We start from the raw sequence: 19,408 nt of genomic DNA, 5'->3' as shown, positions 1-19,408 counted from the left end.
GAACAAACAGTCAGCTCTCAGTCCTGACGGTGGGGATCTATTTTTGGTTTTTAATTTGTTTCGTTTGTGTTTTACTGTATGGCATATTTTTAGAGTATAGAGCTTAATAGTCCTATATTGACAGGTGCAATAGTTTTTTTTTTTTTTCTTTTAATAATGTGATGGTTTTACTGGTTATAAAAACTCAAGTAGAAAGGATTTGGAGGTTAGAAAATACCTGTTTTATTAAAATAACATATAGTATGTCAAGGACATCTGAGTAATCGCCCAAAAGCAAAGCTGCTATCATATCAAGAAGTTGATTGATGGCTGACATTACTTCACACGGTCAGAGAATGTACGAGTGAGCGCAGAATTGACATGAGGAAACAGCTCGAGCGGCACAGAAGAGTTGCAGAGTTTCTCCTGGGGATTGTATAAAATAAGAAACTCACCCAAATGGTGTGTGTGGTACAAACTTCCTGTAATGGTTCTTTGCCACCTACTCGAGCTTTCTGATGTTGAAGCAAGTCCCAATTAGACATTTCGTCTTTCTCAAATTGTTCTTTTAACCCAGATGAGAAACAGCGCTGGATGTTAGTAACTCTGGCTCAGCAGTCCACTTCCTCAGGCATATGTGATTTTACACACACATGTCTGATCAAGACGTGCCACTGTGCATATACAGGAAAGACTAATTATCAACAACAAAGTGGTACAATTATGTGCATGTTTCAGGGAGAAAAATCAAGAGGAGCAAAGGTAAAAGTTTCAAGGAAACACGTCTCTCTCTGGGATCCGTGTGTCGGTGTTAATCGTTCCGCAGCATTTCACAGATTCCCCAGCCCTGCAGTGTCACTGCTCTGCCGCTTTACGCTAAGATGCGCTGACTGACTGAACTCAGTCTGGCCAGGGCAGAAGTATTCTTTCCCAGGCTGGAACCATCACAGCGCACACCCCTCCTCTCAGAATGCGAGAAGATAGGCAGTTCCTTCAGAGGTTGATATGTTTTTTCATCACTCCTTCCTGTGCTATTAAGTAGCTCTACCACACAGGCGAACATACGTTACATTAAAATGAAAGAAAACTGAGCATTTCCATACCTTTTTTTGGTATGTTTAAGAAACAAAAACCCAGCTGCAGCCTCTCAGGGGTAAGGACGGGAGCACCCTGGGAACTGTGGGCTCCTGCCCCCACCCGGCTGCCTCGTGAACGATCACTGAACACACCCTTGAAAGCTTTCCGCTCTCGGAAAATTCTCCTTTTTCCTACTTGGATTCTTGACTTAAGACTGTCATGTGATTTGAGGCAGGAGTTGGCTTATGTGTCTTCGTCAGGCTTTTCTCCCCGAGGTCCCTTCTCTGCCTTCCCTTTGGACCTGTGGCTGCTTGATTTAGACAGGCAGCCCGTCCTCAGATGGGGCCTGGGGAAACTCACTTTTGAAATAAGTTATAAGGGTTTTAAGATGATCTTTTAGCTAAAATAATATGAAGAAGATGGAGATAAGACATCTGGTAAGACGTCTGATCAGACAGGTCACAGACTTTGTTTTTGTTCTGTACTTACTAATTGTTCTCTCTGTCCCACAGGGGAAGGTGTGGCTAATCGATTTTAATCCATTTGGTGAAGTAACAGACTCACTGTTGTTCACTTGGGAAGAACTGATATCTGGAAGAAACCTAAAAGGTGATTTTAGCGAAGGAGACGCTCTGGAGCAGGTAAGATGTTAAATTATAACAGACATAAAGGAAACCTTTCAATCCACCAAGTAACTGTTGCCTACTCTTTAGGCACTTGGACGGGCAGTGGCCTGTACTCTTGGAAATGTCGAGTACAACACAGATTTACTCAGAGCTACATGCCCGTGGAAGTGATCCAAAAAGGGTGTGCATGCTGATTCATTCGTTTAACTTTATAGAAAGAAATAATGACCATCTGATTCATATTTTTCCTAGTTATTTTTTTTTTCTTGGCTCCTCCTCTCCTGCCCACCTTGACGCTGGGTCAGTTCCTGAGTCTGTTTATTCTGATCCTGGCTGCAGGGTGCTGACGCTGATAGAGGAGAACTGCCCAGGCGCACAGACTGGGGTCTCTTCACAGTCGTGACCCCAGATTTCAAGTGGGCCCTCCCTGCGGGGCTTTGATCCCTTGTCAGCTTTCTCTTCTGTATGCACAGAGGCTGTGGTACACCTTCTCCCTGCTCCTCAGACCTTCCATCCCATCATTCCTTTGCTTCCTCTCAGCTGATGCTTTCACTTCCCTCTCACAGTGAAAGAGCGTCTGTCGGTGAGAACTCACTGTGTTTAATTGTCATCAGCCTACAAACTTCCCTGCGGCCTTCCTCCCGGGTCTCATCCCCGCCCGCCCAGCATGCCCGCCCCTCCTCTCTCCTTACTCTGTGCTGTCGTTGCTCTCCTTCCTGTTTTTCCAGTCTCTTCCTTTCTCCCAACTCCCATCTATTAGGATTTAACCACGTTCAGACATCACCCATCTTAAAAAAACAAGGCCTTCTTTAACCCCATGTCTTCACCCGGCCGCTCTCTCCTTCCTCCTCATCTTCACAGCCATACTTTATTTAAGCCACAACTTTGTAAAGCTTTTTTCTGCCTATAAAAGTAATACGTGGTCATTTTAAAGGAAATTCTGAAATCACCCGTAATCCTACCACCTTGAGAACCGCTGCTTACATTATGGTATATAACATGCTATGTACATACGTGGGAACTTTTTAAAATAAATGAGATTATACTACATGTGCACTTATGTATCCTGAGTTTTTTATTATTATCTTGTGAGTGTTTTATATCTTTTATGAAATAGTTTTATTTTTACATGGTCATTTAAAAAAACAGAATTAGAAAGAGGCAAGCCTTGAAATCCTACCCCTAGAAATAGCCATCCTTACCCCTTGAGTTAGTATTTTTCCAGGCATTTTTTGGTATGTGCGCACACAGATTTTTACATAAGTGGGATTGGACTTGTTTCCCTCATGCTGCCATGTAACTTGTTTTTGGGAACTGCTCAGTGGCTGTGTGTCATCATGGCCACTTCCTTCTACGTCATTTCTCCTTGCTGCCTGCTGGCTCTTACCCTCCTCACCTGTTCCCTCCTGCAGGTTCGCCTCTGGCCCTGCCGTTCCACAGAAACTGCTCTTGGCCAGGGCCCTCTGCCTTGTTGCTAATTCCAGGGAGCGATGCACAGCCCTCTCTGGTTTAGCCACTTGGCGAGCTTTGAACGTGTCACCCTCTCTTTCTTACGACCCTTCTTTCCTTGGTTCCCATGACACATGTTCCCTCCCGGGTGTCTTCCTCCTTTTCTGCCTGCCGCCTTGCCTTCTGTGGGAGCGTCTTTTCTTCTGTCCATCTCTGAGATCCTTCTTTTCATCATGACAGTGGCCTGGGCTGTCTTGGGCCCTGTTTTTCTGGGTTGGACGAAGGTTGATATTTTCCCTGTCAAGGCACTCCCCTACTATGTTGTACTTTCTGTTGACGTGCCTGGGCCCTGCCTTGGAGTCCCAGTTTCTGAGCCCCGGGGCAGTGTCTCTCTTGTTCTCCACAGATCTGTGGCCTCAGCACAGTGCGAGGCACAATTCTTGTTTGTCAGATTCACGAATGAAGGAACTTTATCCCTACTGGCATCTTCCAGTCATGGGCCATTAAATCTGAGTGTCCAGGAAGGAGAATGTAAATTACTCAGCACGGGGTTATTTTTAAACAGGAGGAACACAGTTACTGGACAGAAACAGTGTATACAAGATTCACTATATGATCCAAATCCTTCTGTCTTTCTTTCTTCTTAATTTAAACAGCATTATATTGGAGGTTAGGGGATAAGAAAAGGAAAAAGGAACTGGCTCTGGCCTTTCCACCAGCATCACCTCCTGCTTGTCTTCCACTCCCCAGAGACCTGGCCTGCCTTCTGTTCCGCAGAGCCACAACGCCCTATCTTAGGATCTCTGTACCGGCTTCAAAGCCGCTTGCTGCTCCCAGACCCACAAGGCTGCCCCATCGTGCTATTCAGTTCTCAGCCCCCATGTCCCCTCCTACCCAGGTCTTAGCCGACCACCCCTGTAAAGTAGGCCATGTGCTTCTCCTCTTGTTAGAGCGTCCTGTTGTTTTGTTTTATAACGCTTTCTGCTATCTGAAATCATCTCGTTAATTTATTTGTTTGCTTGCTTACCAGCTGTCTGCCAGTCTCATTTACCAGGTTCTCTCTCCTACCTAGAACAAGGTCCAGCCCAAAGTAGGCATCTTATGAATATTTCTCGGATGAGTGGTCTGTCTGTCATAAGATATTGCCTGCTTTCTAGGGCTCCACAGTCCTGTTCCGTTCAAGTTCCTGGCCCGTCTCCTTCTGCTGGACACCATCCATCCCTCACTAGGTATCTGCCACCCAGAAAGTGCAAACCCAAGGCCTCTGTCTCTGAAATCCTTTCGGCACAACACAACATGTAAATATGGTGTCAAGACTCTAAGAAGTACAGTGAAGGATGTGCAGACTCATTAAATACGATACTTGCATTTGCAGTTTTACGTGGGTTGTGAGAGAGACAGAAATACGAAGTCCAGTGACATCGGAGAAGTACGAAAGTGTTAGGAATTCATAGCACTCGTTTGCCCTCACTGTTAACTTTATTCTCTAAGGCGGTGCTTCTCAACATTGTACCTGTAGAAAATGATTGTGTTGGGACCAGCCCAGTGGTGTAGTGGTTAAATTTGTGCTCCGCTTCGGCAGCCCAGGGTTCATGGGTTCGGATCCCAGGCATGGACCTAGCACCACTCGTCAAGCCATGCTGTGGAAGCATCCCATAAAATAGAGGAAGATTGGCACAGATGTTAGCTCAGCGACAATCTTCTTCTAGCAAAAAGAGGAAGCTTGGCACGAGATGTTAGCTCAGGGCCAATCTTCTTCACAAAAAAGATAATGTTTATAATATTCTGGTTTGTATGAGATTGCTCGAGTCCAGAGATAAGTAGCCTGAGGCCCCTGGCCCATTCAGGGATGGCAGAGATCCACACCCATTTGCAGCCCACAGTGGCTGTGCACCAGTAGCATTTAGGCATTGACCTGGCTCTCCATGAGGACGCTGTTTTCAGATACCTTATTTTTAATTTCTAGTGAATATGTGGAAAAACTTGAAAATCTTGGTGACTTCCTTTACCTCAGACTCTTGTTTGCTTCCTTACCTAGTACAGAAGGGAACACAGAGTTGAAATTGTTATGCTAGAGTCTTCTTCAGTTTGAAGAATAGACTTTAAAAAGAAATTCTCACACTCTTTCCTTCTTTTCTCTTTAGGATTCTCCAGCTTTCCGTTGCACGAACAGTGAAGTGACAGTTCAGCCCAGCCCCTATCTGAGCTACCGACTGCCCAAGGACTTTGTGGATCTCTCCACCGGGGAGGATGCTCACAAGCTCATAGATTTCCTTAAACTGGTAAAGGATACGGATATTTAGTATGCCGGGCAGCTTTGTCTTCAAACTGGCTGTTAATGCTTCAGTTTAGTCTCATACCTTCTAGACTTTTCCGTGATGATTATGAATTAAAGGAGCAGAATTACTGAGTTGGATCATTTTATAATGAAGTGTGTGATGTGAGCGGAAGGAGTAATTTATTTCATAATTTATTAGAATGACAGAAGGTTTTTATGATGGGCATGCTTTTTGAATAACTTTTATAATACTTTTAATTTTGGAGAAAGTGCGTAGACAGGGCTAAGTGGAGATCACTTCCTTAAGGGGAAATGTGAATATTTGTATTTGTGTGTGGGTTTCTGGGTGGGAACGTTTGTACGTATGAAAGAAAAAGAAGAAAATATTCAGATACCTGAGGGTAATCGGGTGATTACCCCAGAGCCATAGTGATAAACTAGTTTAACAAATTAGTTAAGACATGTTTTTCCATGATAATTTTCAACCACATCTTTTGCCAAGGCCTCTAGAAAATTACACTTGCTGACAGAAAAAGTGATCTTGGCTGCACAGATATCCCAGTTGGAATGTGCTGTCTTAATGTAGTCTCGGTTTCCTTTGACAGAAAAGAAATCAGCAAGAGGATGAATGACTGGAGTGCCAGAGTTCAAGACCGAGTCGCCGAGGAAGCCGCCGCTCCTGCAGGAGGCCCTTCATAGTCCCCAGCTTCCTCTTGACCCCGTCGGATGCGGGTGGGGCGGGCTCTGTGCAAATCAGTAGCTTTTTATATTCATGTATATTAAGCTGGAAAAAAAATGGAAGGACTTTGCTACTTGTAAAAATAACGTAATAAATAGATCTTAAACACAGGAAACCATACCGTTCTGATGATAAAATACTGTCCATGAAACACCTTTCCCTTTGGGCTCCGTCTGTTTCCATTTACCCAGGTTTCTTGTGCTGGTTTTGCACCTATCAGGTAGTGGGCAAATTTGTATTTATCATACAGAAATGGATTCTTTCCTGATCGTTACTTTTCCACTGAAAAAGTAGAATCTTATATTACTAGAGAAAATATTTTTTCTACTTTGAGGATTTTCGTATAATTTTCCTATCAGTTTAACTTCAGTTTGGGGATAGCTAAAAGAATACAGGCCTCTCAGACTATCAGATAATCATGAAAATTTCAGTATATTACAACCATCTTAGTATACATTAGTAAAACAATCACAGATTTAATTACAATTTGGCCTTTTAAAAAAAATACCGGAATTTTGGGGAGATAGATTTACTTTTTGAGGCCACCATCCCAGTAATTATTGTTCAGTGCCCTCATTGATGAGCTGATGGCTAATTTACTCAGCACTGACTGTGCCAAGATGCCCTGCCAAGTGCCCTTGATGTCTTATTTTATATCGTGGAGCAATTTGGAGGAAACAGACGTTACAGGTTCCCAGGGTTCCTATGTAATGTGGTATCAAAGAACACGAGTTGGAGGTGCGTTTCTCGTCACAGGAGAGCACACGTGAGTGCTGCCGGGAGGGGACACAAAGGGCAGGCCTTCCCCTCCCTGTGGAGTCAAGGCAGCTTACGCATAATGATGAAAGATATCACGTCTTTTTTGGTTATCTCAAATTCTGTAGCTTTTTGTGCGGTTTTTCTGTTCCAGTAATTTGATATTAGTATTTGAAATGCAAAATACAGAGATCCAGTTGGAATCTTTGTACTCAGTATATCAAATGCCATTTCTGAGGCCAACTGTTGGAGGTACAGGTGCTTTAAAAATATTTTCATTTTTTTTAAAACCACACATGAGTGTCTGTTAATTCAGAATGGAGGGGTTTATTATCGTGAGCCTGGCTCTGGAAGCTGGATTCGCCAAGATGGTACTTTACCAGTCAAAAAAAAAGGTAAATATATTTGAGACTAATTTGAAAAATCCAGGTACATATAATAAAAAGACTGAGGCAAAACTTGGCAAATATTTCATCAACAGTGCAATTAGTGGTGTAAAACATTAAATTTTCCTGAGGAAATTATTGAGTTCAACTCTCACTTTCCTTTCAAAAATGTGGTTTTTGTATGTCGTTTCCTTAGTATATTTAATTTTAGTTGATTATCCTGATGTTAATATTAAATATAGGATAATATGAGGAAATAGTCCCCTGAGTTCAAATATCATTTATGCCCGCCTAAAGATTAGTTTGGAATTACCCTTTTATTTTGTTGGCACTCTCTCTTCTTTCTTTGAGATGCCTCAGGCTTATGCTTGAATTGTAAAGCGAATACTTATGATTCCTTATCGCGGTCCGGAAGTCCTGCCTCTGCAGAGCGGACGTGGCAGCTGTGGTCCTGGCGGGTTGGGATAAACGTGTTTACTTGGTCCTGCAGGCAGTGACATGTACATGGGCCTCCGCACAGCGGACTTTGCCAGATATCCTATTTTAAAAAGTCATTTGCATTTGCATTTTCTGAGTTCATAATTTTTTCCTGTCTACTCAGCCATTTCTTTTTTTGGTAATTGAGGATCGTGTCTGTGAAAAAAACAAACAGAAACCTTATGCGACTGAGTTGCTTTGGCTCAGGTTTGTTTTCTTCCCTTATAAAGTGGGAGGATGATAAGGATAAGTTCATGATCTGTTAAATGAGATATCCCGTGTAAAACTTTCCATACACCCATGCGTTGTACATAATAAGCCCCCCAACAAATGGTCAGTGTTACCATCATTCTGCTTTGCAGACCTCTGTATACTAAAGGCAAGTTCTTTTTAACAGAATTGAGAGAATTTTGAGTGGAAAGGGACTTCAGAGATCATTCGGCCCAGTTTCTTTCTTTTCTTTCCCTCCCCCTACTCCATCCCTCTCTAATTTCCTTCCTTTTTTTAACAGTGGAGAAAAATACTGCCAGGGGGAGTAAGACTTGTCCAAAATCTTTATTGTAGCAGAATCAGGACCACAAAGGGACTTCTAGTTTAATGCTTTTCTCTAGGCTAAGGCTTTAGCCTGATATTTTTTATAGATAAGTTTCAACTAGGACAAATTATTTTAATAATAGAATTTTCAAAAAAGAAATTGTTTTTTAAATAAAAGTAAGTACAAATTCATCTCATGCATTTGTATGTAGAGGAGTAGAAATTAAATGAAGAAATAACAGTCTCTGAAAGATTAATTCAATTTCATGTTTATATTAACCAGGCTGATCTTGAGAGGCGACTTAGCCATTTTTAGACATTTCAAAGACACAATTCCTCTTTAACTGAAAGTTGTTTCAGTCACGTGTGGTCTTGGCTCATAGAAAACAGTTTCAGTAAGTATGCTAAGAGAATAAGTGATGCTAACCTCACCGCTCCTACATGGGGCAGGTCGATTAGTGTGCACGTGAAGAGGCTGGAGGCAGAGGAATAGAGGACCTGGTCAAAAGGCAGTTGAAGACACAGCTGAAAGCCCCATGTTGGGCAGTGAGGCTGGCACTGATTTCCTGAAGAGAGAAGGCATTCAAATGGCTCCTTTTTCCACTCAAGGAAACCAAAATAACACTTCTAAATGCATGTAGGCTGTTTGAAAAACTAGCGGGTGGAGCATGAAGGTAAGAAGACAGCCACAGTGGCTCATTCATTCGGTAATATTTCTTGGGTCCAGGACAGCATTAGCTGCTGTGTATACATCCCGAAGGTTCCTGCCTTCATAGATCTAACAATATAGTACACCATGATGAACAAGTAAAGGAAGAGAGAGAAATTGTGATGAGCAGGGCACAGTAAAGACGAAGAATGAGACAGACATGGACTTTGGTGTGAGAAGGAATCTCTTGGGAGGCCGTAGCTAGGCTGAGACCTGAGGATGAGAAGAAACCAGCCACGTGAAGAGGGGCGAGTCTTCCACACAGGAGCATGCACCTGAGGTGAGAAGGGCCTTGGGAGAGTTGCGGCAACTCAAGAAGACCACTGGGTGAGGGGAGAAATGGGCAGGGCCTTTTGCCGGTGGTAAGATGTTGGGATTTCCTTCTCCAGTGAGGTGGGAAGCCACTGGGAGGTTTAAGCAAAGGAAAGACATAATTTGATTGAGGGTTGTGAAGTGTTACTCTGGTTTCTGTGTGGAAAGCAGATCAGTTAGGAGAACGGTGCCTACTGGTGATGATAGTGGCTTTGCTCCGGGGGTGGCATTGAGAGGAGATGAGGCAGAATGGTTGGGGATACAGCTGAAAGGAAGCAGTGACGATGTGGGCGTGAAGGAAGAGGAGGCATGGGGAGTGATGCTGAGGTTTCTGATCTGAGCTGCCAGGTGGAAGGTGATGCTGTTTTTCTAAGAATGGGAAAGACTAAAAGAGGAACCAGGGAGAGAAATCAAGATGCTCTTGGACATGAAGAATTTGAGATTCCACTGACTTATCCAGAGAAAGATGTTAAGAGACAAGTGGATAGAATTGAAAAGGTAGTTTGGGCTAGAAATAAAAATTGGGGGAGTTAGCACATATTAGCATTTAAAACCATTGGAATGGATGAGATTACTTAGAAGAGGCCCAAGGCTTTTCTGGGGGAAATCCAACAATTAGCACTTGTGCAGAAAGTAGGAGTCGACTGAAAAGTCACGGCAAATTGGGAAAGAAAACCAGGAGAGGCTTATGTTCAACTCTGTGGGATACTGCTAAGGAGTTGAATAAGATTAAAATAGTGTTCTTACATATTGTGAGTAGTAATCTTTTGATTTGTTAAAAGCCCTACTGTGGGTGTTTAATGTGAAATTAGACCAGTGGTTCTTACTGATTTTTATGTACTCAGTATAAATCTCTCCACACAACAGAAGTTTAATAATATTTAGCTATATAATTATTTTGAGATTCTCTAATTGATCGCTAGTTTTGTCAAAGCCTCAGTATGAAGTAAGGATGACTTAAGTTGTACTTTCTTCATCGCTGATTTTCTTGCCTATTTGAGACTCATGTTTAACGTGTAGAGTTCTTAGGGGCATTATCTCACCATGTATTTATGGACTTTCAATCAAGTCAAGACTTAAACGGAATTTCTCCTGCTAATTACAAGTGGCTTGCTCCCTCTTTTCGAAAAACAAATGTATAAAACGTCAGCAATAATTTTGGAACAAGACCAGCAGCTGGGGACCCAACTACCCATTCATAGCGTATGGACAATCAAGCCTTAGGGAACTGAGTATAAACAACAAAATAACCTTCAAAATAAGCTACGGCCATTCTTAATAATTTGAGGAGAAAGGAGTTTCTCTGAGAATCCAGTGAAAGTTAGGGACGCTCCTCAGAAAATTTTACACACAATTTGAGGGGGTCATAAACGCCAGATTAAGAACCCCTGGGCTAAAGCCATGTAGGATAATAGCCAAGGCTTCTGCAGGCGTAAGAATGGAGCCATTTTATGTGTACCTCAGAAAAGTAGAGCTTTAGTTTTAACTTAAATACAGTGTCTCACAATGGTGTTTATGTAATTAATTCATTTATAGTACATCCCCCCAAGAGAGCAATTTGTCAGCGCACATAAACAAAGGAAACCGTGTATTAGAATTCAACCAGAGACGCAGAACCAGTACGAGATTCATATGTACATACATAGACATGTTATAAAATCTCTTTACTATGTGTGTATGTATATATACACACACGTATATGTAAGTAGATACATACATTCATGTGTGTGTAAATGAGGACTTGATTACAAGGAATTGATTTCTGCAATTGAGAGGGGCTGGCTGAACTAGTCAGCCCAAAGTCTCGAGCAGGCTGGACCTCCACCAGCAGGGGCCAAAGCTCTTGTCAGCAGGTGGAATTTCTTCTCTCTCTCAGGAAATCCTCAGTCCTGCTTTTAAAGCCCTCCAACTGATTAAGTCAGGCCCACCAGGATAATCTCCCTTAAAGTTAACTGATAGGGACTTTAATTACATCTGCAAAAGTCTCTCCTCATCAGCACCTAGACTAGTGTTTGAATAACTGGGGACAGTAGCCGCTAAGCTGACACATCAAGAGCCATGACAGATGGGGTCAGAAGGTCACACTGTACTTACAGAAGCGAGTTCTGGTGATGGATTGTAACAGTTCTCTTTCAAGACATACTATGTTGTTAAAGCAATAACTCCGATTGTTTTTCGAGGAGCCATCTGATTATTCACAGGAATGGGTGTTATCCTTGAAAGCAGCTGCTTTAGAGAACGATACACTTATTTTTGCCACTCCAAAACCTTTTTCTGAGTCTTTTTGGAAGTCCCGTCCGATCCACTTATAAGCCACAGAAGAAAATCTATCTTTATTCAATACCTTGTTTTTTGACAAAAAGTAGTATACAGCTCTAAATCACTTTTTTTCTTATTCATCAGACTTGGTTCAGAATTTTCCAAAATTCAGATCCAGCTCCAAGAAGCCGTAATCCATTTTGTGTACCCCTAGGACATTAGTCTTCCTGAAGTGCAATTCCAGTCACTCTAACGCTGAAAGCCTCGCAGAGGTTTCCCGGTTCTTCCAAGCCCAGCCTTCTCGGGGGACACTCAGAGCCCTGGGCGGTATCGCCCCGATCTGTCCTCATGGCCTCATCTTCTCCATCCCGTGCTGGGCTCCGGCCAGCCTAGAGTGCTCGAGACAGCCGAGGATGTCTTTACCTGTCTCACCTGTTCCCTCTGCTGTGCCTCACCCACTCACCCCTCCTCACCGCCTGCCCAACCTGCTTGTTTAAAGCCAGCCTTCAAGGCCTGGCTCAAGTGGCGTGTTCCTCTTGAAATTATCCAGAGTGTCTTCTGTGCTGGAATTTTCACAGCACTTTGACATTACTATTCCTTTTACGCTTAGAACCCTCTACAGTCTGTGTCCTAATCCTTGCACGAATTGTGGCCTTGGGGCAAGAACGGTGTCTTTGCTTTATTTTCTCACAGTGCTCGGTGCATGCGCTATCTTGGCCCAAAGCAAGGCACTTAGCATCACTGTAGGTGTTCTGACCTAGAAGCAATTGAAAACAAGTCCTCCAGATGCAAAACTAACGCATCACTCCCAAGGTCGGCAACTTGAATAATGCAACTCTCAGTTATGTACATTACAGAATCATTACTCCCAAAAGATTATTAAAGAGCTCTTATCTTTCCTTAACTGAACCAAATCATCAAAAACATCCTGCGGATATCTCACCCCACAGCATTCATGATGGAACATGTACGAGGCCTAAAACTGTGAATAAATTCCAACGGAGTAATTGCTCCTGCCTACCTGTTCTGAAAAAACGCGACAGAACCTCAGCATATCCTGTGACTGCTTGCCTTGCGTCTTTTTAGCCACTCAGGCCTCCTTCCCTGTCCCCATTCCCGAGTGCTAACAAGCACTGTCGCCGTATGAGGCCTGGACAGACACAACCGCCTTCCATACACTTACAAACCATCCAGAAGGATCACCCTTTCCAGGGCTAGTTCTGTTTTGCTTTTGTTTGCTTTGCATTTAAGTGGGAAACTAGGCTTTTTGTCGTTGCCTATGAGCATAGTCCCTGGTTACTCAGGGGGACCCGAGAGCCAGGCCGCCTGGGCTAGAACTGGCTTTGTCACCTGCTGACGGCATGGTCCTGGGCAAGGTCTCGGATCTCTCTGGCCCTGTGTCTCCTAATCCATAAAAGAGAGATGGCAGTGGCACCTACCCAACAGGGTTGTTGCCAGAAGTCAGTGGAGGACAGTTCCCGGCATCGTTGTAAGTGCTCAGTAAGCGTAAGCTCACTCTTACTGCGCTATCTCGTTATCGTGGTGTGATTTCAACGAGCGGCCTGCCTCTCTGTTATAGTAATCCAATAATACTTCCTGCTGTCTGCCTTCCTCTGTGTTTGGGGGAAGGGTTCTAGGGGGAGACCCCTCTTGATTTTCTCTGTCCTACCCGCATAGCCAGTCTTTCCCCATCACAGCGTCGCTGTAGTGCAACCTTCCCAGGATTCTCTCTCTTCCTACCTGGGATACAGTGTGTGCATCCCCAGAGCCACTCCACTTGACCTGGGGCCTGGAGGCAGCAGCATGTGGTTGAACATAGATTTCAGCAAGGCTTCAAATACAATTATGTGAAAGCAATAGATTGGGGACTGGAAAAAAAAATGCATCCATTCAGGAGACACAAGAAATGACCAACCTGGTAAGAAAACATTCCAGGATAGGGAATGCCAAATGCTCTATGTACAGTACCAAGTTGTAACTCTATGACTGTGTGAATTAAGCAATAACTTCCCCCCCTTTACAGAAGATGAGTCTGCAGCTCAGATCCTTTGCTGTAGATAGTGGGCAGTCAGGTACGGAGGTGGGATTCAAAGCCAGATGTGTCTGAGTCCAAAGCCCACACTCTCTTCATCCTATATCACTCTGCTCCAAAAACCACGGAAGGATAACCCAAAGTCTGTGCAGGTGTGTGCAGACTGTACGCTATTACTCAATGGCCCTTTAAATTTCCCCCATAAGTAAAATACGTATATAGGTTTCTCAAAAAATTCTAGTGGAGGCCTTTGAAACAAGTGGTTCCTACTTTCATGAACTAGATACCAAGTACAGGGACAAATTTGGAAGGATACAAAATAAGACTTGGAAACTCCTTGCTCCTTCTAGAACAGACTTCTTTCATTGTCCTATTTCAAGAGTGATGATTCCCTCACTGTTCCAGTCACCATCCACTAGATCAGTCTGGTTGGTTCACTTTTGTCCCACAGTGGAATTCCAAGAGGCCACCCGTTCCTCCCGCTGGCCAGGGACACGGCCCCCAGCAGGCGAGCCCTGAGCATGTGCACTCTGCTCTCGATTTCCAGGAGCACCTTCTGCTTTGTCTTGGTTCTGCAGTTCAGTGACAATACTCCTGGTTTCGTGTGTGTATTTTTATCGCGTGCCCTCAATTCAACTTTTGGCTTAATGGGGTCCTTTCTATCACAGCGACAGTGTAGCCACCTGACTTGGCATCGTGTGCTTGGGTTCCTGGGCCAGGTCGATTCTGATTGAATAGATCACTCAACTTCCATTACATTTGAGGAAAACAACTGCAAACCTGAAAAAAAACAAAACTGAAAGCTTATATGTCGACACCGGGTGGGTAGATTTTCTTGCCCTTCTCCACTCTAGAGTATAACCATAGCACGTCTGTGTGGCTGCCGGGGATGAGCAGCAGGAGCAGAGCAATATTATGGAATTTCCACTTGTTTTTGAGTCTTAGGTTGCTATATTTTCTTTTCTCTGCTTTCCCTTTTTCCTAATTCTTTGATGTATTAGTTTAGGTTTTTGAAAGCTCTGGACAGGTAGGAGGCAATAGTCCCTGACCTTGAGGAGACTTACGGTTCAATGGTGAAACCAACACACACACACACATATAGCGTGTCTAAGAAAAGATACGCGGATACACGTGTGTTAGCCAAGGAGCAGTAAATGAAGACAAGCCTTGATTTATAATACTTCGGGTTTTTTGTTTGTGTTTTTTTTGAGGAAGATTAGCCCTGAGCTAACTGCTGCCAATCCTTCTCTTTTTGCTGAGGAAGACTGGCCCTGAGCTAACATCCGTGCCCATCTTCTTCTACTTTATATGTGGGACGCCTACCACAGCATGGCTTGCCAAGCGGTGCCATGTCTGCACCTGGGATCTGAACCGGCGAACGCCAGGCCGCTGAGAAGTGGAACATGCAAACTTAACCGCTGCACCACTGGGCCGGCCCCCAATACTTTGTTTTATAAGATATAAAAAGTGAAATATCATAAATTAAAAGTTGGTTTAATATAATTTATTGAGTTTTTGAGAAAAAGACTCGATAGCAAAAAAGAAAAATCCTCCCATTATGTCCCATTATGCAAATACCTGTCCATCAAACGATCAGCCCTAAATATGGTTTGTTGCACGTCAGTTTTCTTTAATGCCACACAGCTCCATATATACCAGTCTGACATGAGGGAAGTGAGAGGAGACGGCTGCTGAAGGGATTCTACTTTCTTCCTCAGAGTTCCCTGACTTGGACATCAATGATGATTGGTTATGATTAGAAGAATCAGGGCACAAAAGGATACCTTATGCACGACTGAACCCTGGAAATACCGTCTCTTTAAGGAAGAGCTGTGTGCAAAGCCGTAGAAAGGCTTTCCCTCCTGTCTTCATGCCCTGTGTTTATTTGCAGTTCACAGGGCGTCTACCTGCTAAGAAGTTCAGCCAAGGATTTCTCTGGGCAGGTGGGGGCTCGTCTTGCCTTTGATGGGATGACTTCAGAAGGAGTAAGCCAGTCCTTAATCTGAGTTCTTTCCAGTTACATCATGGCAGAACATGGGGCTAACAGGCACATGCTTACCTCCCTCCCCAGCCCCCAGCCCCAGATAAGAAGGGTGAGGGGGAGCGATGGGGGAAGAAAGAGCACAGATGTTATGTATGGATGTGGATGTGTACACACGCACACACACATTTACGAACGTTAATTTAAAGTTGATTTGCTTTGGTATTTAGGCAACACTTGAATTTGGAAATAAGAAAGTATGCCAGTAACAAAAAGGAAGAATCATCAAAAGGTGTGATACCACAGCTTGAGGGATGACGGGGGATGACCTAATCTCCGTGGAAACTTCTCAGCGTGTCATAACGCAGGATAAATGGCCGTGGAGCCAGGCCAGAATCCTCGAGTGCTTTTCTCCAAAGCATCGTCCCAGACTCACAATATTCACTGGATAAATTGTAGGTCTTCTCTGTCTTCTTTCTTTCTTTTTTTTTTGAAAGATTCGTCCTGAGCTAACATCTGTTGCCAATCTTCCTCTTTTTTTTTCTCTTCCCCAAAGCCCCAGTGCATGGTTTTATATCCTAGTTGTAAGTCCTTCTAGTTCTGCTTTATGAGCCACCACCACAGCATGGCTACTGACACACGGATGGTGTGGTTCCACGACCAGGAAGCGAACCTGGGCTGCCAAAATGGTGAAAATGCTGAATTTTAACCACTAGACCATCAGGGCTGGCTCTCTTTTTCTTCTTTCTGACTCTTCATTCTCTCACCTTCTCCCTTTTTTCCTTCTAAGAAGTCATCTTGTTGTGCCACAGTTTATAAGCAGGGCCCATTGTTTAGGTCTGAGGAACAGGACAGGATTATATCCAGCATTATACATTTATTCTTGTGGGAAGAACTGACGGCTTATTCTTGAATGTCTACCCATTGCTTTGTAGATGAAAAGTGTTGCATAAATGCCAAGTAACATTATTGCTTTTAGGGGTGTTTACTTTCAGCCTGGTAAAAGGCGTTTATCTCCAGGCCCAATGGAAGCTCAAACTTCCACAGCCAGAAATTACATCTGTTTCTCACACATACAAGAGAAGCAGACTCCCGTACACGTATTCATGATGCTGAGAGCATTGTCCTTCTTAGTCATTAAAAAAAAAAAGTCACTCAAAGAAAGGGGACATTGGGAAGGGACACAGGAAAGAAGGGATGGAGAGGCATATTCTCAAATGCTCTTCAAGGGTGTCTGACATTGATTGCAAGGGAATTTAGAATTGGAGAAATAAATACAGTAGGAAGAGATACAGCATTTAAATAGACAACTTAAAGTCCTTAAAGAAGGATCCTGGTACCTCTTTCAATAAATTAGTAGGTATGAGGAATGAAAAGGTACCAGGATAGCAGACAGCTGCTTCCTGTCACCGTTTGTTGTCATGGAGTCACCTTCTTTGAAATCGAAATGAGAATTTGTGGGATGAGCCTTAGAAAAGCAGAGATAAAGATTCCGGGATGTGATAACGCTCACTTCTGGGTTTTGAACTCAAAATAAAGCTGTGGCAAAATCTGAATAATGGGAAGAAATGTGGTCACTCTGTTAAGAAGCTTTGGTTGCAAGCAACAGAAACTAACTCTGGTTAACCACAGGAAAAGGAATGGATTGGAAGGATAGGAGGTACCTCAGAATTAACAGCCAAGCTAAATAAACAGGCCACGGAGAGGGGAGGGATCCAAGCAATTTCAGAGATCCAGGGGACAGTGTCACGAGGACTTGGCCGCCAAAGAGATTCTGGCTTCTGTGCTGCTGTTGCTCTGCTCAAACCTCAGAATCCCAGGAGAGAGAGTCTCATTGGCCCAGCTTAGGTCAAGGGGTGATTACTTCTAGTTTGAACTATCGTTCTCTAGAAATTCAGAGGAGCAGGGGGATGGAAGGCACAGTGCCCCGGGAAGGCCTCAGGGAAGAGGAGAGGTTTAACATGATAAACAAGACCTAATGTTTGAGCAGCGTTTCAAAACCTAGCAAGCGAGGCAGGGCACTTTGACAGTCCCAACAAGACCGCGCACACTGGGAGAGGGGAAATTCCCCAACAGAAAATTGAGGAACCAGCAAAGGGAGTGAATGCTGGGTAATGAAAACCACAGGTGTCCATTACTTGTGGGCGGGCAATGAAGAAGAGAGAGAGAACGCTGGGTGGAGACATTCCACAGAGATTCTCACTAATTCGATACCTCTGCCTTGCTCAAGGCCTCACTTCCTACTTATCTCTTGGGTGTTAATATCTTTTTTCTGTCGTGTACAGTTTCATACCTGGATGTCTACTTACGTGTTCCAATTCTACCCTATTTAACTCTAGTCAACCAAAGTGCATCGTGTAGTTGTTACGTACAAGACGTCATGCTAAGTGTGAATTAATGTTATCCCTGACTTAACAATGTTCAAATCTCAGAGAGAAGCTCAGGATCTAGCCAAATTCATGCTCTTTACTCCACACCAACAATTTATTTTATTCATTTATTTTATGTATATTGCCAGACCATCAGTCTTGAAGCCTTGGAATCATCCATAACTCAATCTTCTTCTTAATCTCCCATGTTTATATCACTTATCAACTTACCCCCTTAGTGAGTCCTACCAATCCTTCCTTCCAAATCCTCACACCCATTTCTGCATATCTCTTCCCGTGACATCGCTTATCAAAGTCCTCATTATCTTACACCTATTTTCTGTAATAACCAAGTTGCTGAACTAATTCGGTTTCTACATTCTTCCTGTCTTTCCTGTCTGAAAACAGGTTCTGTTAGCCTTCCACTGATTTCACTCTGACCTGAGTAAACTTATTTTCCACTGTTCCTAAAACATAGCCACAGGCAGGGTCAGTCCTCTCATTGTCCTTCAAAGATACCACGTTGTTCTTGTTTTCGTGCCCCTCCGATCTTCCTCCTCCTCACCTGGAATGTCTTCCTTTATCTCCTCCATCCCTTTAAACCAGCAGTCCTCAGTCCTGGTTACACATTCTCATCCCCTGGAGAGGGTTGTTTCTTTCTTTTTTGTTACCAATGGAAAGGACCCAGCTTGATCAATTCAGCTGAAAGATCTGGGGCTTCAGTATTTTTAAAGCCCTGCCAGGTAATTCTAATGTACTACTTAAGTTTAGAGCAACTGTTTAAACATCAGACCTCATGCAAGTGTCCATAAACCCATCCTGCCCCTACTATGCCTTTGATCCCCATCTTTCTTTGAACTTCTAGAAAACTACTATCCACTTTGTCCAAACTAGCAGCGAATTCTCTACTGTATCATTTCCTAGCTGTCTCTGGTGTTTTGTTTATGTTACAAGTTCCTTTAGGGCAGGAGCAAAGGCTTAAATGCTCTTCCAGATAATGAAATGAAAAATAGGTGGAGATAAATCCAAGAATGTTTCAAATGACTGTAAATGGGCAGTAATGTGGAAAGTGAAGTATTATGGGCTGACCTGTACGCCCTCCCCTCACCCTCCAAAATCCATAGGTTGAACTCCTAACGCCCAGTACCTCAGAATGGGGCTGAATTTGGAGAGGGCCTTTAAAGAGGTTATTAAGTTAAAATGAGGCCGTTAGGGTGGGCCCTAATCCTGTCTAACTGACGTCCTGATAAGAGCAGGAAATCTGGACACACAGAGTCACACACAGAGGAAAGACCATGTGAGGACACAGCAAGAAGAAGGACATACACAGACCAAGGAGAGAGGCTAGAAGAAGCCAAACCTGCCCACACCTTGATGTCAAATTTCTATCCTCCAGAACCGTGAGAAAATTAATTTCCGTTGTTTAGGCAACCCAGTCTGTGGGA

General features: G+C 43.5%; 1 protein-coding gene and 1 long non-coding RNA gene across 5 annotated transcripts in view; one reads left to right on the top strand and one right to left on the bottom strand.

Moving 5' to 3' along the window:
* The window catches only part of CDC123 (cell division cycle 123), a 55,956-nt gene extending 49,693 nt beyond the window's left edge, over positions 1–6,263 (top strand). For both annotated transcript variants that reach the window (NM_001309342.2, XM_005606925.4), the window contains 3 exons: positions 1,569–1,697; positions 5,276–5,413; positions 6,015–6,263. In NM_001309342.2, the coding sequence (NP_001296271.1) occupies positions 1,569–1,697; positions 5,276–5,413; positions 6,015–6,041 (294 nt within the window). In that variant the 3' untranslated portion in view covers positions 6,042–6,263. The remainder of the gene's footprint in view (positions 1–1,568; positions 1,698–5,275; positions 5,414–6,014) is intronic.
* A 1,325-nt stretch (positions 6,264–7,588) lies between these two features.
* LOC138921449 (uncharacterized) overlaps positions 7,589–19,408 on the bottom strand; it is a 62,373-nt gene continuing 50,553 nt past the window's right edge. Inside the window, exons 3-4 of one of the 3 annotated variants that reach the window (XR_011434033.1) lie at positions 11,417–14,393; positions 7,589–7,923 (exon numbers count right to left, since the gene is read on the bottom strand). This is a non-coding gene — a long non-coding RNA (uncharacterized lncRNA). Of the gene's footprint in view, positions 7,924–10,971; positions 14,394–19,408 lie in introns of those variants that run through there. The other 2 variants (XR_011434032.1, XR_011434031.1) reach the window with 2 other exon arrangements.

This window comes from Equus caballus, chromosome 29 (assembly GCF_041296265.1).
Source record: "Equus caballus isolate H_3958 breed thoroughbred chromosome 29, TB-T2T, whole genome shotgun sequence".
Taxonomy (NCBI): domain Eukaryota; kingdom Metazoa; phylum Chordata; class Mammalia; order Perissodactyla; family Equidae; genus Equus; species Equus caballus.
The sequence above is the reverse complement of the archived record's forward strand: the minus strand, read 5'-3'. Positions and strand labels throughout refer to the sequence as shown.